The sequence below is a fragment of the Panulirus ornatus genome, chromosome 11 (assembly GCF_036320965.1).
Source record: "Panulirus ornatus isolate Po-2019 chromosome 11, ASM3632096v1, whole genome shotgun sequence".
In the NCBI taxonomy this organism is placed as follows: domain Eukaryota; kingdom Metazoa; phylum Arthropoda; class Malacostraca; order Decapoda; family Palinuridae; genus Panulirus; species Panulirus ornatus.
In genome coordinates this window covers 46365512-46391160 of record NC_092234.1, presented here as the reverse complement: position 1 = coordinate 46391160, position 25649 = coordinate 46365512, and the positions used below count along the sequence as shown (strand labels likewise).

Here is a 25649-nt window from a genome sequence, read left to right as displayed (position 1 = left end):
GGGAGGGAGAGGGAGTGGGTCATCTTGCGACTGGTCCTCTACGCAGCCACTCAAAAATCCCTGTGGCATCCCCCGGTAAACATAGGAGAGATCGGGAGGGCCCCGCCGGCTGAAGAGGAGGCGTCTGGCATTATCTTTCCGTGGTCGCAGAAGTTCGGCGTCTCCACGGCACTGCTTGCGAGGTGGTGATGCATCCAGCTTGTCATCCGCTGTGCCATATGACGGATGAGACTGGCGGATGAGGCACCTGGCACAGTTGGCGGCGGCTCCCTGGGTGTCGATCGTGAGGTGGTGTAGGGAGGAGGAGGAGGCACTGGGGGTTTCTTCGTGCGCGTCTTGCCCCAAGGACTCGATGTACACACTTCGCAGTGCTGACGGGTCGGGGTGCCCAGCAGCGCCGCCGGTTCGAATCGACCAGGGACGTGGTCGTCTTGATTAAGGAGCCACATTCCCGGCCTGCGCTACGGTCGGCTCATCAACGGCGGCGCCCTCCTGACCAGGGGTGGGGGGGTCGACCGCTGGCCCGTCCAGTCACTGCGGCATGGTGGAAGCCTCACCATCGCAGTAGACCACCTCCACCGCCTTCAGGAGACGCTGGTGAACACTGTACGCGAACTTTACCACGCTCCGATGCGCAGTGTTCTCAAAAATGACAAGAGAGTTCTCGGTTCTCGACCTCGGGTATATATTGGTGAAATTCACCCCAATTATCATCCAATGCTTTGACTTCATGATAGATAAAGAAAAGAGAATAATGCTATATCATTTTGTACCATCTTTGTAAAACACACACACACACACACACACACACAAGCACAATCATATCTATATCTACACCTATCTATTTACCTATATCTATCTATCTATTTATATACATACATATATATATATATATATATATATATATATATATATATATATATATATATATATATATATATATGTATATATATATTTTTCTGTCTCTCGTCCTACCCGCCGTTTCCTGCACTAGCAAGGTAGCGCTAGGAATATAAGAAAACAAACAAACTTCTCTGCTCACATCCAATCTCTATTTGTCACGTGCAAACCACAGCTCCCAATCCACCTCCAGGCCCTACTGACCTTTCAATGGTTTACCCCAGACGTTTCACATGCCCTGGTTCAGTCCACTAACAGCCGTCGGCACGTCACCCCCAGTATACCACATCGTTCCGGCATGATGCTCACCTTCCTGCCAGTTCATGTCCCGCGAACTCAATTCTGACGCACTCCATCCTTCCATTTCCAAATTGATCTCCCCCTTTCCCTTTGTTCCTTCTACATATATCCTCTTTGTGCAACCTTTTCTCACTCATTCTCGCCAGACATCTTACCCATTTCAACACACCCTCTTCAGTTCTCTCAACAACACTCTCCTTATTACCATACCTCTCTCTTACCTTATCATTACTTACTCGATCAAGCCTCCTCACACCAAACACTGTCCTTGAATATTCAACTTCGAACATATTCTTTTCTCAGTACATTCTGATCCATAGCCCATCCCTTACATCCATATAACACCACCGGAACTATCATACCTTTGAATATATATCGCCTTCGTCCTCACCTTCCACTCATTCCTTAGTGCTCCCAGGACCTTCGCTCCCTTACCCACCCTATGACTCACTTCAGCTCCCATAGTTCCCATTAGCTACCATGTCCACTCCCATACATCTAAATGACAAATTCCTTCATGTTTTCCACGATCAAACTCACACCCTAACTGACCTGTCCATCACAAGTCCTACACCAGATAACATTTAATCTTTATCTACTCTCAAGTTCTTCCTTTCACAAACACACTTCTACACTCAGAAACCAATTTCAGTAGTTTCTCACTCGAATCTGCCACTAGTGCTACGTCATTAGTAAACAGTAACTCTCCTCCAAAGCATCTCCATACCCGATAGACTGCATATCTCCTCCTCTCCCCAAAACCCTCGCATTCATTTCCCTTACCGCCCCATCCGTGAGAACAGACTGAACAGCCATGGTGACATCATATACCCCTGTCGCAGACCCATCTTCACTTGGAACTCCTCTTTATCTGTTCGCACACATACTTTACCCTCTTGATAAAACCTCTCTGCTTCCGGTAGCTTTCCTCTCACACTACATATCATTAAGACTCTCCTCAAACTACTTGCGTGTAATTACCGCCCATACCCCTACCTCTCTTTTTCCCTCTTTCATCTACAAATTCACTTCGTCTCAACACTATACATTCCTTGCCTCTCCTGAAGCTACATATGTCCGACCCGTTTCAGCATACAATGGTCAGCACTCGCAACTAGACTGGGTTAACTACTATACCCTCAGTCACACACTGTCATTCCTCTCACAATCAACCCACCTCAAGCCGCATCTCGTCCTTGGGCCATTCATTTGCAACACGTCCACCCATCCGCTTCCGTTCTTTAGCAGATGGACTCGCATTCATATGCCACACCCTTGGGGCTACACCCTCACTCCAAACGGGTACCAACCACCCACTCACTGCCTTAACAAATCCTGGTCTCTCCTTCCACACCCGACGTGATACACCCCAGGATCTTCAGTCTCTTCTCCCACCCTATGACTCACTTCTTGACTCCAAATGGTTTCACCTGTAGTCACGTCCACTCCCAGGTCCCGCAGGCACCCCACTTACTCCAGGACCTCCCCCATTCCAACTCATAAGTCAAGCAACCTGATTTCATTTACCTTTTGCGCGTTCAAATTTACTTTCAACTCCCTTCTTTTACAGAGTCGCCTCAACTCTGGTGTACCAGTTTCTAAAGCTTGTATCCTCAGTCTGCCACTACAGCCGCGTCATCTACAAAGCGCAACTGATTCACCTCCCAGCATCCCACCTCTTCCTCCCCACCCATGAGCATACAGCAAGATCGCTCCTTCACTCTCAACACCTTCACATTCGCCTCCCTCACCAACACCACCACTACGTCCATGAAGATGGTAAACAAACGCGTCTACACCACACATCCTTGAGCGACACTTGCCTTCACGGGGGGAACCAATCGCACTACTCCCTTCCCGCCCACACACGTGCCTGAAACACTACCTCATTCCAAGCACTAACTCATCATCTACTCCCCATTATACTCGTAGCACCATACCTCACGCTTTCCTCCAGAGCAATGAAGAATCACGTGCTCTCTCACCAAGCATTACTTATATATATATATATATATATATATATATATATATATATATATATATATATATATATATATATATTTTTTTTTTTTTTTTTTTCATTTTGCTTTGTCGCTGTCTCAAGCGTTTGCGAGGTAGCGCAAGGAAACAGACGAAAGAAATGGCCCAACCCGCCCTCATACACAATGTATATACATACACGTCCACACACGCAAATATACATACCTATACATCTCAATGTACACATATATATACACACATAGACACATACATATATACCCATGCACACAATTCACACTGTCTGCCTTTATTCATTCCCATCGCCACCTCCCCACACGAAGAGACGAAGCTAGGACGCCATTTGGTAAACATGTGTTTACCAAATGTCTCTTCGATGTATATCAACTGACTGTTATATTTCTATCTTGTGTCTCCCCTGATGATGTGATTATTACACGAAAGTGCACTTGGGAACTTTTCATGTTTCATTTTCCCCGTGGACTCATAGGAATATATATATATATATATATATATATATATATATATATATATATATATATATATATATATATATATATATATATATTATCCCTGGGGATAGGGGAGAAAGAATACTTCCCACGTATTCCCTGCGTGTCGTAGAAGGCGACTAAAAGGGAAGGGAGCGAGGGGATGGAAATCCTTCCCTCTGATTTTTTTTTTGTTTTTAACTTTCCGAAAGAAGGAACAGAGAAGGGGGTCAGGTGAGGATATTCCCTCAAAGGCCCAGTCCTCTGTTCTTAACGCTACCTCGCTATTGCGGGAAATGGCGAATAGTATGAAAGAAAAAGAAATATATATATATATATATATATATATATATATATATATATATATATATATATATATATGTAAGGCATGTGTACGTGTAGGAAGAGAGGAAAGTGATTGGTTCTCAGTGAATGTAGGTTTGCGGCAGGGGTGTGTGATGTCTCCATGGTTGTTTAATTTGTTTATGGATGGGGTTGTTAGGGAGGTGAATGCAAGAGTTTTGGAAAGAGGGGCAAGTATGAAGTCTGTTGGGGATGAGAGAGCTTGGGAAGTGAGTTAGTTGTTGTTCGCTGATGATACAGCGCTGGTGGCTGATTCATGTGAGAAACTGCAGAAGCTGGTGACTGAGTTTGGTAAAGTGTGTGAAAGAAGAAAGTTAAGAGTAAATGTGAATAAGAGCAAGGTTATTAGGTACAGTAGGGTTGAGGGTCAAGTCAATTGGGAGGTGAGTTTGAATGGAGAAAAACTGGAGGAAGTGAAGTGTTTTAGATATCTGGGAGTGGATCTGGCAGCGGATGGAACCATGGAAGCGGAAGTGGATCATAGGGTGGGGGAGGGGGCGAAAATTCTGGGAGCCTTGAAGAATGTGTGGAAGTCGAGAACATTATCTCGGAAAGCAAAAATGGGTATGTTTGAAGGAATAGTGGTTCCAACAATGTTGTATGGTTGCGAGGCGTGGGCTATGGATAGAGTTGTGCGCAGGAGGATGGATGTGCTGGAAATGAGATGTTTGAGGACAATGTGTGGTGTGAGGTGGTTTGATCGAGTAAGTAACGTAAGGGTAAGAGAGATGTGTGGAAATAAAAAGAGCGTGGTTGAGAGAGCAGAAGAGGGTGTTTTGAAATGGTTTGGGCACATAGAGAGAATGAGTGAGGAAAGATTGACCAAGAGGATATATGTGTCGGAGGTGGAGGGAACGAGGAGAAGAGGGAGACCAAATTGGAGGTGGAAAGATGAAGTGAAAAAGATTTTGTGTGATCGGGGCCTGAACATGCAGGAGGGTGAAAGGAGGGCAAGGAATAGAGTGAATTGGAGCGATGTGGTATACCGGGGTTGACGTGCTGTCAGTGGATTGAATCGGGGCATGTGAAGCGTCTTGGGTAAACCATGGAAAGCTGTGTAGGTATGTATATTTTGCGTGTGTGGACGTATGTATATACATGTGTATGGGGGTGGGTTGGGCCATTTCTTTCGTCTGTTTCCTTGCGCTACCTCGCAAACGCGGGAGACAGCGACAAAGCAAAAAAAAAAAAAAAAAAAAAAAATATATACATACATATATATATATATATATATATATATATATATATATATATATATATATATACCTGGCACACATGAGGGGGGAGGGGGATGGTATTCCATGTGTGGCGAGGTGGCGATGGGAATGAATAAAGGCAGACAGTGTGAATTGTGTGCACGGGTATATATGTGTGTGTCTGTGTGTGTGTGTATATATGTGTACATTGAGATGTATAGGTATGTATATTTGCGAGTGTGGACGTGTATGTATATACATTATGTATGGGGGTGGGTTGGGCCATTTCTTTCGTCTGTTTCCTTGCGCTACCTCGCAAACGCGGGAGACAGCGACAAAGCAAAATAAAAATAAAAAAATAAATATATATATATATATATATATATATATATATATATATATATATATAAAACCATAGGACCCCTTTTATGGGATTTCTGGAGTTCCGAGGCTGCGCTACAATCAAGAGCATAGACATAAATGAACTCCTTTGAATCCAGGAATTTCTCCACGAGACGGTTCTTTTCGACGCCCAACGTGACTTTTCACTCGCCGCGTAACCCAGTGCAGGCGGAGTCCGTAACACCTATCTATCTATCTATCTATCTATCAAATTATCTATCAATCTTTTTATCCATCTATAGGGGATCCAATGATGCCGCGTGGATGGGAGGCCTGGGCTATAGATAGAGTTGTGCGGAGGAGGGTGGAGGTGTTGGAAATGAGATGTTTGAGGACAATGTGTGGTGTGAGGTGGTTTGATCGAGTAAGTAATGTAAGGGTAAGAGAGATATGTGGTAATAAAAAGTGTGGTTGAGAGAGCAGAAGAGGATGTATTGAAATGGTTTGTTCACATGGAGAGAATGAGTGAGGAAAGATTGACAAAGAGGATATATGTGTCAGAGGTGGAGGGAACGAGAAGTGGGAGACCAAATTGGAGGTGGAAGGATGGAGCAAAAAAGTATTTTAAGTGGTCGGGAACTCAACATGGAGGAGTGTGGAAGGTGTGCCTCGGAAAAAGTAAATTGGAACGATGCGTTATAGAGGGAGCGAAGAGCTGTCGATGGACTGAATCAGGGCGAGTGAAGTGTGAGGGGTAAACCATGGAAAGGTTCGTGGGGCCTGGATGTGGATAGGGAGCGCTGGTTTCGGTGCATTACACATGACAGTTAGTAAATGGATTGTGAGCGGATGCGGCCTTCCGTCATCTATTCCCGGCGTTACCTCGTTAACGCAGGAAATGGAGGATAAGTATGATGGAGAAGAAAAAAATATATATATATTTCCTGCGATATATATATATATATATATATATATATATATATATATATATATATATATATATATATATATAATGTTTATGTTGTTAATATGTTTAAAAGATAATAAGGCAAAACTTTTTCTGTAAATCACCAAAAAAACAAATAAACTAATAAATATTTGTTTGTATCTTCAGAAGTGAATCATCAACCAACATTATGACCAATTCTGGCCACACCCGTTAATAAGGCGTTTCAGACCATCATCACATAACACTGGAAGCCAACGGAAGACAGATCAACAGCGCAAGTCTTACGAAAATCGTCAAAAAAAAAAGGAGGGGACAAAGACTGTCCAATATTGACACACACCTCTCAACACTCATTACTGTTGTCTTAAACGGGCTCGATTAACAGAAGTTCCAGAACAAAAGCCAGACCCTACGATTTAAATAAAATAATATCATCAATGATAAAAATAATAATAATAATAATAATAATAATAATAATAATAATAATAATAATAATAATAATATCCTCTTCAGAACTCTCTACAACAGACTAGCGTAGATCCCGGCTGCCGTGCTTAACCTCAGAGCTCTGTTAAAACAGGAGAGGATCGAAGAACAGATTGCCAGGAGGTGATGGAGCTGCAGGGAGAAGGAAGGAAGGAAGGGTTGGAGGGAGGGGGCTGGCTGGACCTGCCCCCCAGCCCAGCCATCCAGACCAACCAACCGTCCAGCCACAGCGCCCGGGGCAGAATGCCTCCATCCCCGGGACCCCACGATTTGTTTACATGGGAAAACGTATCGTACCTTACCTCCTTGCCAAGGCGGGCCGCATCCTCGCACACCAACGTCCTTAAGAGCGCAACTTGGTCAATGAAATACGTGCAATGACGCCGTAATTACACGGATTACGGCCGACGTCTTGATGGGGAGGTTGGCCGGTTCAGTTTTTGGGGGGGAGTCAAGGCTTGTGCGGCTGCCATTGTCGGTGTCAGCGGCTACTCTCGGGGGCTACTTGGTGCCACGAGGTCGAGCAGGGGGGCGTCCGCTCACATCCACATTTCACCTCGCTTTTCAATTACTTGGGAAATATTTTCTACCCTCCCCCCTCAGGCATATTTCGTGATTAGAATATTTTACTCTCCCGGCATACATTGATCTGAATCTCTCAAGTGGATAATAAGAGTTAATAACTGACCGAATAAACTGAGGGACAGTACGATAAATACATTCTATTTGTACGATATACCCTAAATGGCCATACTGGGGATATGAGAATTAGGTGTATTTGTTTTTTTTTGTCTTGACATGGGTCGGAATTCAGTCCCCAGACTGTTAAACAGAAAAATGAGTCAGGGTTCCATGCGTTTCGATGCACACGCCAACTATGATTTGCCTAACAAGGTAAGTATAGGCCAATTGTCCAGGTCCTGGGCGGGAGTGGACGCCCCGGCGGCACCTCTGCACGTGCGCGGCAAGTGGGCGGAGCCGGAAATCTGTCCAGCCAACGGTCAATCAGGATTCTGCCCGCCTAAATCCTCCACCAATCAGAGCGCACGCCTTGCACTCTTACAGATTTTGGCGGTCTTTATTTTCGTTTTGGAAACGGAATCGGCCGTGATCTGCCGTAACGTTTCGATCTATAGGGACGTTCTGCCTCTCTATGGTACGTCCTGGACGTTAGTAAGACACCAGGGGAGGCGAAAGTACCCGCAGGGAAGTAGGATAGAGCAAACGTGAATAATGAAATCTGGCGTAAAGAAGCCGACGAGAGCCGTCAACGCAACAATAAGATTATGGTAATGAAGTGGCGGACAAGTGCTTTAGCGGCGGCCGTAAGGTCGACGGCTGGGCCGGCCGGGGTGGGATTTCCGGCCTTGCGGCGCGGGGGATGCGTCGGAAGTGCTGATTGAATTTCGGCGTGGTTGTAGGAACATGGTGGTCCGTGGTGGGGGCTGCCGGAGAGGCAGTGTGGGTCCGACGGAGTACTTGGCCGGAGGTCCGTGGTCTCTGGCGCTTGGGATACGTTTCCCCCCTTCTCTCTCTCTTTTTCCCCACCACCCATCAAACACCGCCACCGCCGCCACCCCCCTCGTCAACGCCGCCGTCGCCGCCGCCGCCCAGTGACCACCGCCGCCCTTCTCGCTGACCAGGAGGAGGAGGAGGACCTTGCCCATCGCCGCCCGAGTTTATACCCTCCGCGCGCCTCTGCCTCTGCCTTGCCGAAGACCACACCATCCCGGAGCGGCACACCGTAACCATGTGATTTCCCCCCACGTCCTTGTAACTACCACACACCTGGCTATGGAGGGTCGTTAGGCGTTGACGGCTGGTTTAGGAGGAGGAGGAGGAGGAGGAGGTTGGCTGGCTGGCTGGCCTCAGTGAGACGGACGTATACGCTGGCCGGCCGCCGGCGGACAGGAGGAGGAGGGGGAAAAAAAAAAAATCGGACGCATTGTGAGTTAGAAGACGATCATGAACCCCGAGACGGGCGACGGGCAGGCCCTCCCGCTGCCGCGATAGACACCTCCCGATCGACGGGGCATGGCGTCCGCTGACCAGACTCTCCAGAGAGAGTGAATAGACTGTTCAGGGAAGGGGGGGGGAGGAGAGAAGGGGGCTTCACGCCAGCGGCGCTGAAGTTACCGTTCGGCGGCACCAGCAAGCAGCTGCCGCCGCCGCCGCCGCCTTCGTCAAGTGCCGCGTCGCCGTCGCCGCAAGAGCCCGTTGGGTCAGGCCCGCCTGCGGAGGGCCCCGCGGCGGCCCACGCGGCCTGACATGACCTGCGGCAGGGTCAGTTCGCTCTATCTCTCTCTCTCCAGTTCACCAGATCGAGGACACAACGCGCCGGTAAGGCCCTGAGGTAACGTAGGGCGCCCCTGGCCGTCTGACGCCCACTTGACAGGCTCCCAGGCCGCCCTGAGACGGTGTCCGCCGCCTGCCGAAGGGACCTGGCGCAGCGCACGCCCACCGGAGGAACCTACCTCGCTACCGACGAAGGAACACACACACAGGCTTAGAAGCGGAGGACAAACCTACCCCTCTACTACTGGAGGAGTCCACCTCACGCCTGCCCGCCTCACGCACACGCCTTCAGCAGTCATTTCTAAGTGACCGACGCTGACGACCCCGACATCACCAGGCTGGGGCGCGGCCGCTACCGACCTCCATTTCACGGGTCGGGAGGACCCGCACCAGCAGGGCCTGCTCCCCAGCCAGGCATATCACCAGCAGGCGGCCCGCTCCCTCACCAGGATGCTGAAGGAAGGGTCGCTCTCCTGTCCCGGCGGGAGCACCAGCGCCTTCAGGATCGTCACGCCCAAGGACCGGGACAAGGCCGATGGTAAGGACGCATCCTGTTTGCCGGGTGGAGAGGCCGCCTAAGGGCCTCCCCACACCCAAAAGCCCTGTGATGGGTGACGGGTATTGTGCTTAGGGCATGAATGTTTAGGATCTATGTGTAGGCAGGCGTCTGGGGATGCCCTAGTGACGAGGGGGGAGGGGTTAGAGAGGGTGTGTTGCCCTAGCCACGAGAAGAGGGTAGGGCTTGTGATATACAACTGTTGTGGGCCCTAGTAATAAGGGCTAGGGTTAGGGCCCACAACTCAGGCATCTGGTGTAGCCCTAACGAAGGAATCTAAGAAACCCCTGATCGGTAGGGCCGCTGGTCGACACCCTCTGCGGCCCTAACGATTAGGGCTGGAGCAAGACACATGATCAACCTCTGGCGTGGCCCTAAACCACCAATGTCCACCAATCTACTTAGGGCCTGAATAGGGCCGGTGTTCGACGCTGGGGTAGCCCTAGCGATAAAACGGGCGAGGGTAGGCTTAGCGTGTGGCCCTAAGTACGACGGAAAGGGTCTAAGCGGCCGATGGCCTACACACACGCAGGGTGGCCCTAGGGGGACGAAAGCGACGGTGTGGCCAGCATGCACCGTCTGTGGCCCTGAGCGACGACGCGGTCGGATACCGCACGGCTACCGCCACCAGTGACCGAAGCCGACCAAGGTAGACTTTTGGGTCGGTCGACCAGAGTGATGTTGGTCGGGATGCCGAGGCGCTGGTCGGGCCACCAACCGCCGACACCATACAGCGAATATTATATATATATATATATATATATATATATATATATATATATATATATATATATATATATGTATATATATATATATTTCTCTCAACCTTATCATAATTATAAAGAAATATCCTTCGCAATTCAGTCGCTGAATATATATATATATATATATATATATATATATATATATATATATATATATATATATATATATATATAAACGCGGGAGACAGCGACAAAGTATAATAAAAAAATAATAAAAATATATATATATATATATATATATATATATATATATATATATATATATATATATATATATATATATATTACTATGTGGATATTTTCTTCGCCCTTAATTTACAAATAATAAATACGTACGAATAATTATATCAATAACTGATTTATCATTTATCATCGGCGTAATTCCCTGAGCCCTTGAGCACGGCGGAACGACCCCGCTAAGAGGAAGGGCTGGTCGTGCAGTCGTTAACTACTGCCTGAACGACCCTGGCGTACAGAGAGTCTTGACCTTTGACACGATTCTAACAGGCCACAGACCAGGTACCGCCCTGCTCGAGGGTCGTACCGTCGTCGGGCTCAAGGGTTCGTCGTACCGTCGCCGGGCTCAAGGGTCGTCGTACCGTCGCGCTCAAGGGTCATCGTACCGTCGCGCTCAAGGGTCATCGTACCGTCGTGCTCAAGGAAGGGTCGTCGTACCGTCGCGCTCAAGGGTCGTCGTACCGTCGCCCTTAAGGGTCGTCGTACCGTCGTGCTCGAGGGTCGTCGTACCGTCGTGCTCAAGGAAGGGTCGTACCGTCGTGCTCAAGGGGGGTCGTACCGTCGCGCACAAAGCCTTTACTGCTCTCTAACGTGATGTGAAATTATCGCCGGCACACAACGCTGTGGTCCGCTCGAACAGACCTAAAAATAACGCCGTCAGAATTTGGTCCGACCTAAAAATAACGCCATCAGCGTTCGATTTGACCTAAAAATATCGCCAAATGTCAGTATTTGGTCTGACCTAAAAATATCGCCAACTGTCAGCGTTTGATCTGACCCAAAATATCGCCAACTGACAGTATTTGGTCTGACCTAAAAATATCGCCAACTTTCAGTATTTGGTCTGACCTAAAAATATCGCCAACTGATAGTATTTGGTCTGACCTAAAAATATCGCCAACTGACAGTATTTGGTCTGACCTAAAAATATCGCCAACTGACAGTATTTGGTCTGACCTAAAAATATCGCCAACTGTCAGCGTTTGATCTGACCCAAAAGTATCGCCAACTGACAGTATTTGGTCTGACCTAAAAATATCGCCAAATGTCAGCGTTTGATCTGACCTAAAAATAACGCCAACTGTCAGCGTTTGATCTGACCCAAAAATATCGCCAATTGACAGTATTTGGTCTTACCTAAAAATATCGCCAACTGTCGGCGTTTGGTCTGACTTAAAAATATCGCCAAATGACAGTATGTGGTCTGACCTAAAAATATCACCAAATGTCAGCGTTTGACCTGACCTAAAAATATCGCCAATTGGCAGTATTTGGTCTGACCTAAAAATAACGCCCTAAAAATATCACCAAATGTTAGCGTTTGATCTGACTTAAAAATATCGCCAAATCAGAATTTGGTCTGACCTAAAAATATCGCCGTTTGCCGAAATTTGGTCTCGTCTACAAATATCGCCAACTGTCAATATCTTATTTGCCTCAATAATATCGCCAATTGTAACTGTTTGGTCTGATCCAAAAATATCGCCAATTGTCAGCATCTGATCGAACCTAAAAATATCGCCAACTGTCAGGATGTGATCTAACCTTAAAAATATCGCCAACTGTCAGGATGTGATCTAACCTTAAAAATATCGCCAACTGTCAGCGTTTGGTATGACTTAAAAATATCGCCAACTGACAGCGTTTGATCTGACCTAAATAAATATCGCCAACTGTCAGCATTTACTCTTACCCAAAAACATCGCCAATTTTCAGCATCTGATATGACCCTTAAAATATCGCCAACGGTCGGAATTTAATCTAAACCCAAAAATATCGCCAATTGCAACGGTTTGGTCCGATCTAAAAATATCGCCAACCGTCGGTCGGTGTCTGACCCGAACCTAAAAATACCGCCAAATGACGGCGGTTTCTCACACCCACAAATAACGCCAACAGACAAGTGTTTTGGTCCACTCTAAGAATAATACAGCCAACGCCCAATTTATCGTCGAAACTAAATATACAACCAATTATTTATAGGTCTGGTGTTTATATATATATATATATATATATATATATATATATATATATATATATATATATATATATATATTGGAAAGGATCACAATTTTGCGCGTGATCAAGATATTCCTATGAGTCCACGGGGATAATGAAACACGAAAAGTTCCCAAGTGCACTTTCGTGTAATAATCACATAGGACTCATAGGAATATATACAATATATATAATATATATATATATATATATATATATATATATATATATATATATATATATATATATTCCTACGAGTCCACGGGGAAAATGAAACACGAAAAGTTCCCGAGTGCACTTTCGTGCAATAATCACATCATCAGGGGAGGCACAAGAGAGAAATATAACAGTCAGTTGATATATATATCGCGCATTTCATACATACGGCTTTCAAGACTTCGCTTGTAATCCACGACCACTGGGACCTGATTTACACCCAATTGGCAATTCATGGTCTAATCATTTCCTATTCGCCAGTCACCGTTGTTACGTAGGGTTTAAGCCCCTCCAATCTCCCTAATCACGACTCTGATTGGGTGGAAGAGATCGGCCCCTTTACCTAAGACGGAACTAAGGTCCTTAGAGGGTCTCTCTCTCTCTCTCTCTCTCTCTCTCTCTCTCTCTCTCTCTCTCTCTCTCTCTCTCTCTCTCAAGGATCTTCCTCTGTTCCCCTCGCCATCAACAAGCACAAACAGCCACGGTCCCTAACTAACTAACTAGCTAACCACCACCCATTCCAAACTACCCAATTGCTCGACTTGCTCTCGCCACTAACCTATCCCCCCCCCCTCCCTGGCCTCTTCTTGATCTGACCCTCCCTCCTCCCATCCACCTTTCCCTCCACGCGCGCCTCTCCCATCCACCTTTCCCTCCACACGACCACTCCCATCCACTTTTCCCCCCACACGACCACTCCCATCCACCTTTCCCTCCATACGACCACTCCCATCCACCTTTCCCTCCACGCGACCACTCCCATCCACCTTTCCCTCCACGTGACCACTCCCATCCACTTTTCCCTCCACACGACCACTCCCATCCACCTTTCCCTCCACACGACCACTCCCATCCACCTTTCCCTCCACGCGACCACTCCCATCCACCTTTCCCCCCACACGACCACTCCCATCCACCTTTCCCTCCACACGACCACTCCCATCCACCTTTCCCTCCACGCGACCACTCGGGGGGGGGAGGGGGAGGGAGGGACCACCATCGGCCGCCCTCACTCACCTGCACCTGCCGGAGTACATAGCGCCGGGCGCGCGCGCGAGAGCGCCCACCCCCACCCACCGAACCCCTTCCTCTTCAAGACTCTCCCACGTTAACTCCCAGAACCTACGTGGGGGGAGGGTCGATGGCGGAACTGATGCGATATACGTGGGTGGTGGGAACTTCATCTTCAAAGTGGGTGGAAGTACCCACCTTTCAGAGCGACACCGATACTTACAATATAAGTAATGTGTGTAAAATCGTGTAAATCAAAGACACTTAAGCACACACACACACACACACACACACACACACTTAAACTGTAAGTCGATGCATATCTCTGGAGTACTTAAGTTATAAGTGGGAGAGAGGACAACAGAGAGCGGTGATTGGGCGTCCCGTAACCAAGTGTAAGTGGGAAGGGGCGTGGGGGACGGGGAGGGGGCGTGAGGAGGTAAATAATCCATGCTAATCATAGGTCGAAACACTAATCCCCTCTGCTAATCACCTGGCGGGCGAACTATCGTTAACTGTTAATCAATAACACAGATGAGAGGAGGACACACACTGGACCAGTTCAGACCCATTTTGTAGAACATACGCTCGGGTAGTTTATTTCTTTTTTTTAATGGAGGGCGTTTAAATACGCTTAGAAGGAAGCGGATGGGTTTTATTAAGCGTTTAAATACAATTAGAAGGAAGCGGATGGATTTTATTAAGCGTTTAAATACGCTTAGAAGGAAGCGGATGGATTTTATTAAGCGTTTAAATACGCTTAGAAGGTAGAGAATGGATTTTATTAAGCGTTCAAATACGCTTAGAAGGAAGCGGGTGGATTTTATTAAGCGTTTAAATACGCTTAGAAGGTAGAGAATGGATTTTATTAAGCGTTCAAATACGCTTAGAAGGAAGCGGGTGGATTTTATTAAGCGTTTAAATACAATTAGAAGGAAGAGAATGGATTTTATTAAGCGTTTAAATACAATTAGAAGGAAGAGAATGGATTTTATTAAGCGTTTAAATGTTTAAATACGCTTAGAAGGAAGCGGATGGATTTTATTAAGCGTTTAAATACGCTTAGAAGGTAGAGAATGGATTTTATTAAGCGTTTAAATACAATTAGAAGAGAATGGATTTTATTAAGCATCTAAATACACTTAGAAGAGAGGGAATGGACTTTATCAAGCCTTTAAACACACTTAGTAGGAAGAGAATGGATTCTATTAAGCGTTTATATACACATAGAAACCAGCGTATGGAATTTGTTAAGCGTTTAAATACACTTAGAACACAGCGGATGGATTTTGTTTAGCGTTTGATTACACTTAGAAACAAGCGGATGGACTCTACTAAGCGATTAAATACACTTAGAAACAAGCGAATGGACCTTATGTGTCTGAATACACTTCAGACGGAAGGACTGAATTTATCAAAGTGTTTTGATGCACTTAAAAATAGACAGATGGACGTTTTTAATTGTTAAAATACACTTAAAACAGAGGTAAAACAGAGGGATAGATTTTAAGAGTTTAAATACACTTAAAAACAGAGGGATAGACTTGAGGTGTTTAAATACACTTAAAATAGAGGGATAGACTTTAGGTGTTTAAATACACTTAAAATAGAGGGATAAGAGGGATAGACTTTAGGTGTTTAAATACACTTAAAAAAGAGGGATAGACTTTAAGTGTTTAAATACACATAAAAACAGTGGGATAGACTTTAGGTGTTTAAATACACTTAAAATAGAGGGATAAGAGGGATAGACTTTAGGTGTTTAAATACACTTAAAAACAGAGGGATAGACTTTAAGTGTTTAAATACACATAAAAACAGACGGGTGGACTTAAACCAAGGCCATGCGTGGCAGTGAAGGAAGCTGATCAAAATTACATTAAATGAAACATGATAATTACATTATAGAAAGCTCTATGATCACTACGGAGCATTTACATTATAGGCCCACGACGGCCTCCTATAATATTATAGACCACTAGGGAAGCGCGCTCAAATTATAGCCAAAGACAGACTCCAAAATTCTCAGGGTGCATAACGCTTTAGAAATATAATCAAACCCATAATGTAATTCTAAGGATTTACATATATGCTTTTGAAATAGAATCAAACCCACAATGTAATTTTAAAGATGCATAGGATTTCAAAATGTAATTGAACCCGCAATGTAATTCTGAAGATGCGTAAGATTTTGAAATATGATCAAACCAAGAATGTAATCTTAAAAATGCATAGTTCAAAATGTAATTAAACCCACAATGTAATTTTAGAGATGCATAGGATTTTTTTTAACATAACCAAACCCGTAATGTAATTCTAATGATACATGGGCGTTCAAAATATATCTAAGTCCACAAGCTAATTCTAAGTACACAGAGACTTTCAAAATATAATTATACCCACAATGTAATTCAAATTATACGTATTCTAACAAAATATAATTAAACCCAAGATCTAATTCTCAAGACAAAAAGGCTTTCGTAGAATATAATTAAACCCACAATCTAATTTTAAAGATAAAAAGGCTTTTCAAAATATAATCAAAACCACAATGTAATTCAAATTATACGTAAGCTTACAAAATATGATTAACCCCAAGATATGATTCTAAAGATAAAAAAGGATTTCAAATTTGAATTAAAACCACAATCTAATTCTAAAGATAGTATGGCATTCAAAATGGAATTAAAACCACAATCTAACTCTAAGGATTGATAGGGTTTCAAAATGTAATTAAACCCAAAGGATCACAGGCCTTCAAAATGCAATTCAACAGTCTGATTCTATGATACAAAAGCCTTTCAAAATATCATTAAACCCATAATCTAATTCAAAGGACAAATAAGCTTTCAAAACATGATTAAACCTGCAATCTAAATTCTAAGGATACGAAGGCTCCCCTGATCATAATTACGTGAACCGAACTAATTCTAAGCTTTCTAAATAGAGTTAGACGAACTGTCTAATTCAAAGGAAGAGACTTTCTAAAACGTCAGTAGAGAGCCGTCAAAGTCTCAGGGCACCGAGGCCTTTCTAAATCAAATTAGACGAACCCTCTAAATCCTAAGGACACAGAGGCCTTTCTAAATCAAGTTAGACGAACCCTCTAAATCCTAAGGACACAGAGGCCTTTCTAAATCAAGTTAGACGAACCCTTTAAATTCTAAGGACACAGAGGCCTTTCTAAATCAAGTTAGACGAACCCTCTAAATCCTAAGGACACAGAGGCCTTTCTAAATCAAGTTAGACGAACCCTCTAAATTCTAAGGACACTCAGAGGCCTTCTACATCTATATTTAGATAAACCGTCTAAATTCTAACTGAGTGTGTGTGCGACGCTATTCGCACACTAAAGACGGAGAAGGAGAGTCACGCTAAATTTAAATATTAAAAAAGAAATATATATATATATATATATATATATATATATATATATATATATATATATATATATATATATAGTCTTTTGACCAACAGTGCCGAACGTGGACGTGGTTAGTTACCTGGGAGCTGCCGGAGAGAGAGAGAGAGAGAGAGAGAGAGAGAGAGAGAGAGAGAGAGAGAGAGAGAGAGAGAGAGAGAGAGGAGAGAGAGAAGAGCGTTACACTCATAGACGGGAGAGGATAAGAGACAGACAGGAATGGATATGGGTTCCCACAGCAAGACAGTGATATATTACGACGACCATAGCAATCAAATTATAGCTAAGTATCATGCCATATTATATAGAACATTACCGAAATTATAGATCGAGAAGGGGGTGTTCCAATTATACAGGGGCCGAGGATGCTCAAATTATTGACGGGGGAAAGAACCCCAAATTATAGAGAGTGAAGGGGACTTGAATTATAGAGTGTGGGGGGGGGGGATCTCAAATTATAGACAGTGAAGGGGACTTGAATTATAGACAGTGTGTGGGGGGCAACTCAAATTATAAACAGTGAAGGGGAACTTGGATTATAGACTGTGGGAAATTATGAAACAGTGAGAGGGAACTCAAACTACAGTGAAGGGAACTCAGATTATAGACAGTGAGAGGGAACTCATATTACAGACAGTGAGAACTCAAATTATACAAAGAGAAACTCAAATTATGGACGGTGAAGGGAAACTCAAATTATAGACAGATGGGAAACTCAAATTCTAGACAGGCAGGGAAATCCAAATTACAGAACAGTGAGGGAAACCCAAATTATAGAGCAGTGTGGAAAACAAATTATAGACATTGAAAAGGAAACTCAAATTATAGACATCGGGGAAATTACAATTATAGACAGGGAAATTCAAATCATAGACAGCGAGAGGGAAACTCAAATTATAGACGGTGAGAAAGAAACTCAAATTATAGACAGTGAAAACACGATCTACGGAGAGACAGGGAGACGCACGAATTATACACATATATCAAAGCACAGACAGAAAAGCCAGCTCCACATAGACAGGCGATACGGTAAATGAATGGACGGGGGAAACAGAAAGACAGAGAGGCGAGACGAGAGCACTCTCTCTCTCTCTCTCTCTCTCTCTCTCTCTCTCTCAGGGTAAGAGCTAAAATTTTGGAAATACGATCAAAATTTCCTTCTAAAGGATATATAAATATATATATATATATATATATATATATATATATATATATATATATATATATATATATATATATATATATATAAAATCATACAACATAGCGACAAACGTCTGTCAACACAGCCAAACGAAGTCACTTGAAATACAGCAGCGCTTAACAGAGCCCTTGCGTGGCCACGCTGGGGCAAACATAGCGAGCGATGCTACTGACAAGGGACTACACACACACACACACACACACACACACACACACACGGGGGCTTAACATGGTGTGCTCGGGGACGCTTAAAAGAACACAGCCACAAACTGCGCTCTAACCTAGCCACAGCGTACCACTCGACCGTAGCGAAGACGAGGTGCTTAAACACAGCCACAAACTGCGCTCTAACCTAGCCACGGCGTACCACTCGAACGTAGCGAAGACGAGGTGCTCAAACACAGCCACAAACTGCGCTCTAACCTAGCCACGGCGAACCACTCGAACACGGCGAAGACGAGGTGCTCAAACACAGCGACGAGGACAGTTACAGCCAGCGCGGTCGTGCAACACGGCGACGAACGGGCACTCAAAACACAGCGACTGACAGACTTAACCTAGCCATAGACACAGGAGAGACGCTCAAACACAGCGTCGCCTGTGCTGTCGCTCTGCCATAGAGCTAAACCAACCAGCTATCTATGCCACACAGAGATACTCGCTGTATACACACAACCAAAAGCCACTTAAAACACAGCGACTGACAGACTTAACCTAGCCACAGACACAGGAGAGACGCTCAAACATAGCGTTGCCTGTGCTGTCGCTCAGCCATAGAGAGCTAAACCAATCAGCTATCTATGTCACACAGATAAACCAACCAGCTATCTATGCCACACAGAGATAAACCAACCAGCCATCCATGTCACAGATAAACCAACCAGCTATCTATTCCACACAGAGATAAACCAACCAGCTTTCTATGCCACACAGATGAAGCAACCAGCTATATATGCCACACAGATAAACCAACCAGCTATCTATGCCACACAGAGATAAGCCAACCAGCCATCTATGCCACATAGAGATAAATCAACTAGCCATCTATGCCACACAGATAAACTAATCAGCTATCTATGCCACACAGAGATAAACCAATCAGCCATCTATGCCACACAGATAAACCAACCAGCCATCTATGCCATACAGATAAACCAACCAGCCATCTATGCCACAAAGAGATAAACCAACCACCCATGTATGCCAGAGATAAACCAACCAGCCATCTATGCCACACAGAGATAAACCAACCAGCCATCTATGCCACACACAGATTAAGTCAACCAGCCATCTATGCCGCACAAGACATGCATTTCAACCTAGCCACGAAACGCCCTCTCCAAACCAAGCACTGTTGTACACCCAAGTACTTAAACCCAGCCGCGGGCACTTAAGTGGCACAGAATAAGCACTTAAACCCACGCACGGCGAGATCACTTAAAAAAAAAAGAAATAGAAGACCCACCCAGAGGGGGAGGGGGAACAAGTCGAAAACAACTCGACCCCCCTTCTCTCTGGGGGAAGGGGGGGAAAGCTCGAACCCAGGTCCCCCAGAACGACCCGTGTCTATAAGCGCACTGTGAAACCCCACGCACTTAACACCCCCCCCATCCCCTCCCCTCCCACACGCACCCCCAGAACACGGCGCCCAAACGCACTTAGAAATGAGAATCACCTTAGTTCATTCCCCTCCCTCCCTCCTTTCCTTCCCTCCTCCAGTTCATTCCCCTCCCTCCCTCCTTCCTTCCCTCCTCCAGTTCATTCCCCTCCCTCCCTCCTTTCCTTCCCTCCTCCAGTTCATTCCCCTCCCTCCCTCCTTCCTTCCCTCCTCCAGTTCATTCCCCTCCCTCCCTCCTTTCCTTCCCTCCTCCAGTTCATTCCCCTCCCTCCCTCCTTCCTTCCCTCCTCCAGTTCATTCCCCTCCCTCCCTCCTTCCTTCCCTCCTCCAGTTCATTCCCCTCCCTCCCTCCTTTCCTTCCCTCTTCCAGTTCATTCCCCTCCCTCCCTCCTTCCTTCCCTCCTCCAGTTCATTCCCCTCCCTCCCTCCCTTCCTTCCCTCCTCCAGTTCATTCCCCTCCCTCCCTCCCTCCTTCCCTCCTTAAGATCTATCTAAGCACGCACTTCATCCCGTGCGTGTATAGGTTCGCGTCTATCCGAACGACAGGAGACGAAGATGCCCCAAGGGCGTCTTGGGAGACGGGGAGAGAGAGAGAGAGAGAGAGAGAGAGAGAGAGAGAGAGAGAGAGAGAGAGAGAGAGAGAGAGAGAGAGAGAGAGAGAGACGGTCGCGTGGAGCTACATCTACCATGGCGTCCTGGGCGACGCAATCGCGTCGTAGATTTGAACTACGACGCGTCGTATCTACCGCTTCCTCGTATCTACCGCTCCCTCGTATCAACCGCTTCCTCTTATCTACCGCTTCCTCAAATCTACCGCTTCCTCGTATCTACCGCTTCCTCGTATCTACTGCTTCCTCGTATCTACCGCTTCCTCGTATCTACTGCTTCCTCGTATCTACCGCTTCCTCGTATCTACTGCTTCCTCGTATCTACCGCTTCCTCGTATCTACTGCTTCCTCGTATCTACCGCTTCCTCGTATCTACCGCTTCCTCGTATCTACCGCTTCCTCGTATCTACTGCTTCCTCGTATCTACCGCTTCCTCGTATCTACTGCTTCCTCGTATCTACCGCTTCCTCGTATCTACTGCTTCCTCGTATCTACCGCTTCCTCGTATCTACTGCTTCCTCGTATATACCGCTCCCTCGTATCTACCGCTTCCTCGTATCTACCGCTTCCTCGTATCTACCGCTTCCTCGTATCTACCGCTTCCTGGGGGACGCGAGAGACTGTGGTAAGGAGAGGCATGGAAGTAGATGATCAATGATCAATAGACAGTGAGTAAAGAATACATATATTTTTTTTTCTACTCGCATGAGGTATTATACGCCAACCGTAACGCAAGGATAGCGTGACCTCTTGCGTAACTAGGGTACCGTGCGCGTTACGCGATACTGTAACTGTGGCGGGAGGAAAGAGTGACTTTAAACTGTTTTGTTGGGATTAACGATTTTCGTTAATATAAATTGTCAGTTGGGATCAACGAATCGTAGATACAAAGTGTCCGTTGCGATCAACGATTCGTTGATATAACCTGTCTGTTAGGGTCAACGATTCGTTGATATAACCTGTCTGTTAGGGTCAACGATTCGTTGATATAACCTGTCTGTTAGGGTCAACGATTCGTTGATATAACCTGTCTGTTAGGGTCAACGATTCGTTGATATAACCTGTCTGTTAGGGTCAACGATTCGTTGATATAACCTGTCTGTTAGGGTCAACGATTCGTTGATATAACCTGTCTGTTAGGGTCAACGATTCGTTGATATAACCTGACTGTTAGGATCAACGATTCGTTAATATACACTGCCTGTTGGGATCAACGATTCGTTAACTCTACGTTTAAAAAAGATTTTAAGCAAGTGTTGTCTACACGTTGCATCATCGTTAAACATATCAACGAACGTTTACCGGCGATCGTAATTAGTTATATAATTCCTTGAACACGACGGTACGACCCTTGAACGCGACGGTACGACCCTTGAACACGACGGTACGACCCTTGAACACGACGGTACGACCCTTGAGCACGACGGTACGACCCTTGAACACGACGGTACGACCCTTGAACACGACGGTACGACCCTTGAGCACGACGGTACGACCCTTCAGCACGACGGTACGACCCTTGAGCACGACGGTACGACCCTTCAACACGACGTACGACACAATCATGACGGTACGACCCCTAGAACACAAATACACGACCCTTGGGCACGATTCCCTTTTAGCCTTAGCCCTCATCATCGAGCTCGAAGGGTCGTACCAATAGGCCCCTAAAGGGTTGTACCAACAGAGCCCTCAAGGGTCGTACCAACAGAGCCCTCAAGGGTCGTACCAACAGGCCCTTCGAGGTGTCGTACCAACAGGCCCTTCGAGGTGTCGTACCAACAGGCCCTTCGAGGTGTCGTACCAACAGGCCCTTCGAGGTGTCGTACCAACAGGCCCCTCAAATGGGGTCGTACCAACACCAACGACCTTTGAAATCCTGGGTGGTGGTGGTGGGGGGGAAAAGGGGGTGGTGGTGGCGATGGAGGGGATAGTTTGGTTGGGTTGTTAAACGAGCCAGTTAACTACTTCAGTTATTACCCGCGCGGCTTCAGCCACCAACCACCACCACGTCATCTACCCGGCGGGGAAGGGGGAGGGGGGAGGACGCCCCCCTTCCCTCCTCGTAGACCACGGGTTAATGACTTAATTACATTACGCCATGCGCCGATGGTGTAAACGCCTGGGCGTATGTCATCTACCTAAACCCCCCCTAACTCCTCCTCTCCTCCCCACCCAGTATAGTACACCACCACAGGGGCGAGGGAGAAGGAGGGAGAAGGAGGAGGGGGCGAAGAGGGAGGGGGTGTGAGTTATGATAGCCTATAGTTATTTCGATTCTAACATTTGAGTGAGGGGAGGGGGCTGAGTGAGTGGAGGGGGGGAAGGGGGAGGGGGAGGGACCTGTCCGCCTCCTCCCCCCCTTCCCTTCCTCCTTTTGGCTACGATATTTCGCCAATTCCAAATTACGTCGCAAAGAACGCGCGTAAGCCGCCCCCCCTCCCCCCGCGCATCTGTCGCTAAATTCGCGTATACGCTTCCCCTTTCACCCCGTATCATACGCTAAATTCATCTCATTATCCAAAAATTACCTTCAAAAAAACAGTTGGGACAATTCTATTTTCAATATATTAAGTATCTACTGAATAAACCTAAAGAATATATAGAGTGAATTGGAACGATGTGGTATACCGGGGTCGACGTGCTGTCAATGGATTGAACCAGGGCATGTGAAGCGTCTGGGGTAAACAATGGAAAGTTCTGTGGGGCCTGGATGTGGATAGGGAGCTGTGGTTTCGGTGCATTATACATGACAGCAAGAAACTGAGTGTGAACGAATGGGGCCTTTGTTGTCTTTTCCTAGCGCTACCTCGCGCACATGCGGGGGGATGGGGTTGTCATTTCATGTGTGGCGGGTTGGCGACGGGGAATGAATAAGGGCAGACAGTATGAACATGTGTATATATGTATATGTCTGTGTGCGTATATATATATATGTATATATGTATATATATATATATATACGTTGAGATGTATAGGTATGTACATGTGCGTGTGTGGACGTGTATGTATATACATGTGTATGTGGATGGGTTGGGCCATTCTTTCGTCTGCTTTCTTGCGCTACCTCGCTAACGCGGGAGACAGCGACAAAGTATAATATATATATATATATATATATATATATATATATAATTTCCTTTCCCCCCTCATTCCACACACTAAGAATATATCATAGAGCAACAGAAGATGGGAGAGTGTTGGTAACATATTACCCCACCATCTTCGCTCTATCCTGTTGGCTTCCACGCAGGCTGACTTCACCTTACACAAGTGCATAGTTATGTTTCCATCCTATCTTTTCGTTTTTCTTTTTCCCTGGCCGGGTGTTTCTTTCGGAGACCTGAGTGGAGGGAGCCTAAAGGAGGGAGTCTAGTGGAGGGAGCATAGCGGAGGGAGTCTAGTGGAGGGAGCATATCGGAGGGAGCCTAACGGAGGGAGATTAGTGGAGGGAGCCTAGCGGAGGAAGCCTAGTGGAGGGAGCCTAGTGGAGGGAGCCTTCTTACCCTTCCAACATCCATTCAGACAGAACGAGAGATAAGGTCAGACGGAGCCGGGCCTGATATACACATAAGCCAGACATGGGTTCGAGCCGCCCTCCATACTCCTCCTCCCGCTCCTCCTCCCTCCTCTCGCCTCCCCGCCGCCCGGTAAAACACCGCTTCCCCGACCGCTATACCACCCACACCCCCACCCTATCTGGATACCCCGCCCGATATACCGCCCACATCCCGCCCCATCTGTGGTCTACACTCCAACCCCCCTCCCCTTATATACCACTCAGACCCCGCTCCCTATATTACCCATACCCCGCTCCATCTGTAGTCCATACCCCGCCCCCTCTATTGCTTATACCCCACCCCCCTAAACCAGCAATACCCCGCCCCCTCTATTGTCTATGCCCCACCCCCTATACCATCCATACCCCGCCCCATCTATAATCCATACCCCGCCCCCTCTATTGTCTATTACCCCCAATACCATCCATACCCCGCCCCCTCTATTGTCTATTACCCCCTATACCATCCATACCCCGCCCCATCTATAATCCATACCCCGCCCCCTCTATTGTCTATTACCCCCTATATCACCAATACCCCGCCCCCTCTATTGTCTATGCCCCACCCCTTATACCATCCATACCCCGCCCCATCTATAATCCATACCCCGCCCCCTCTATTGTTTACGCCCCACCCCCTATACCACCCATACCCCGCCCCCTCTAAGATCAATACCCCGACCCAGCTACTCCCCCCCTCTACCCCCTCCGCCTGAAGTATACATATAGCTACACATTTCATTAATTCCTATGTACGTCGCCAGCAAATTTATAGACGCAGGTCCCGGGTGTTTAATAGTGCGTCAGGTGCATGTCCGGCCGTCATGCGCGCACGACAACGGGGCACGACTTCACGCCCCGAGCACGACGGTACGACCCTCCCGAGCACGACCGCACGACGCTCTGAGCACGACGGTGCGACGCTCTGAGCACGACGGTACGACGTTCTGAACACGACGGTACGACGCTCCGTGCACGACGGTACGACGCTCCGAGCACGACCGTACGACCCTTTGAGCACGACGGTACGGCTCTTGAGTACGACGGGACGACCCTTGAGCACGACGGTGCGACCCTTTGAGCACGAAGGTACGGCTCTTGAGTACGACGGTACGATCCTTGAGCACGACGGTGCGACCCT

The 25649-nt window shown here is 46.5% G+C and overlaps 2 protein-coding genes across 2 annotated transcripts in view; one reads left to right on the top strand and one right to left on the bottom strand.

The window, feature by feature from the left end:
* The window catches only part of LOC139751466 (uncharacterized), a 690594-nt gene that overhangs the window by 207993 nt on the left and 456952 nt on the right, over positions 1 to 25649 (bottom strand). The window lies entirely within an intron of this gene.
* Positions 8417 to 25649, top strand: part of LOC139751465 (uncharacterized) — a 393736-nt gene continuing 376503 nt past the window's right edge. Inside the window, exon 1 of the mRNA XM_071666894.1 lies at positions 8417 to 9858. Within this exon, the coding sequence (XP_071522995.1) occupies positions 9771 to 9858 (88 nt within the window). The 5' untranslated portion in view covers positions 8417 to 9770. The remainder of the gene's footprint in view (positions 9859 to 25649) is intronic.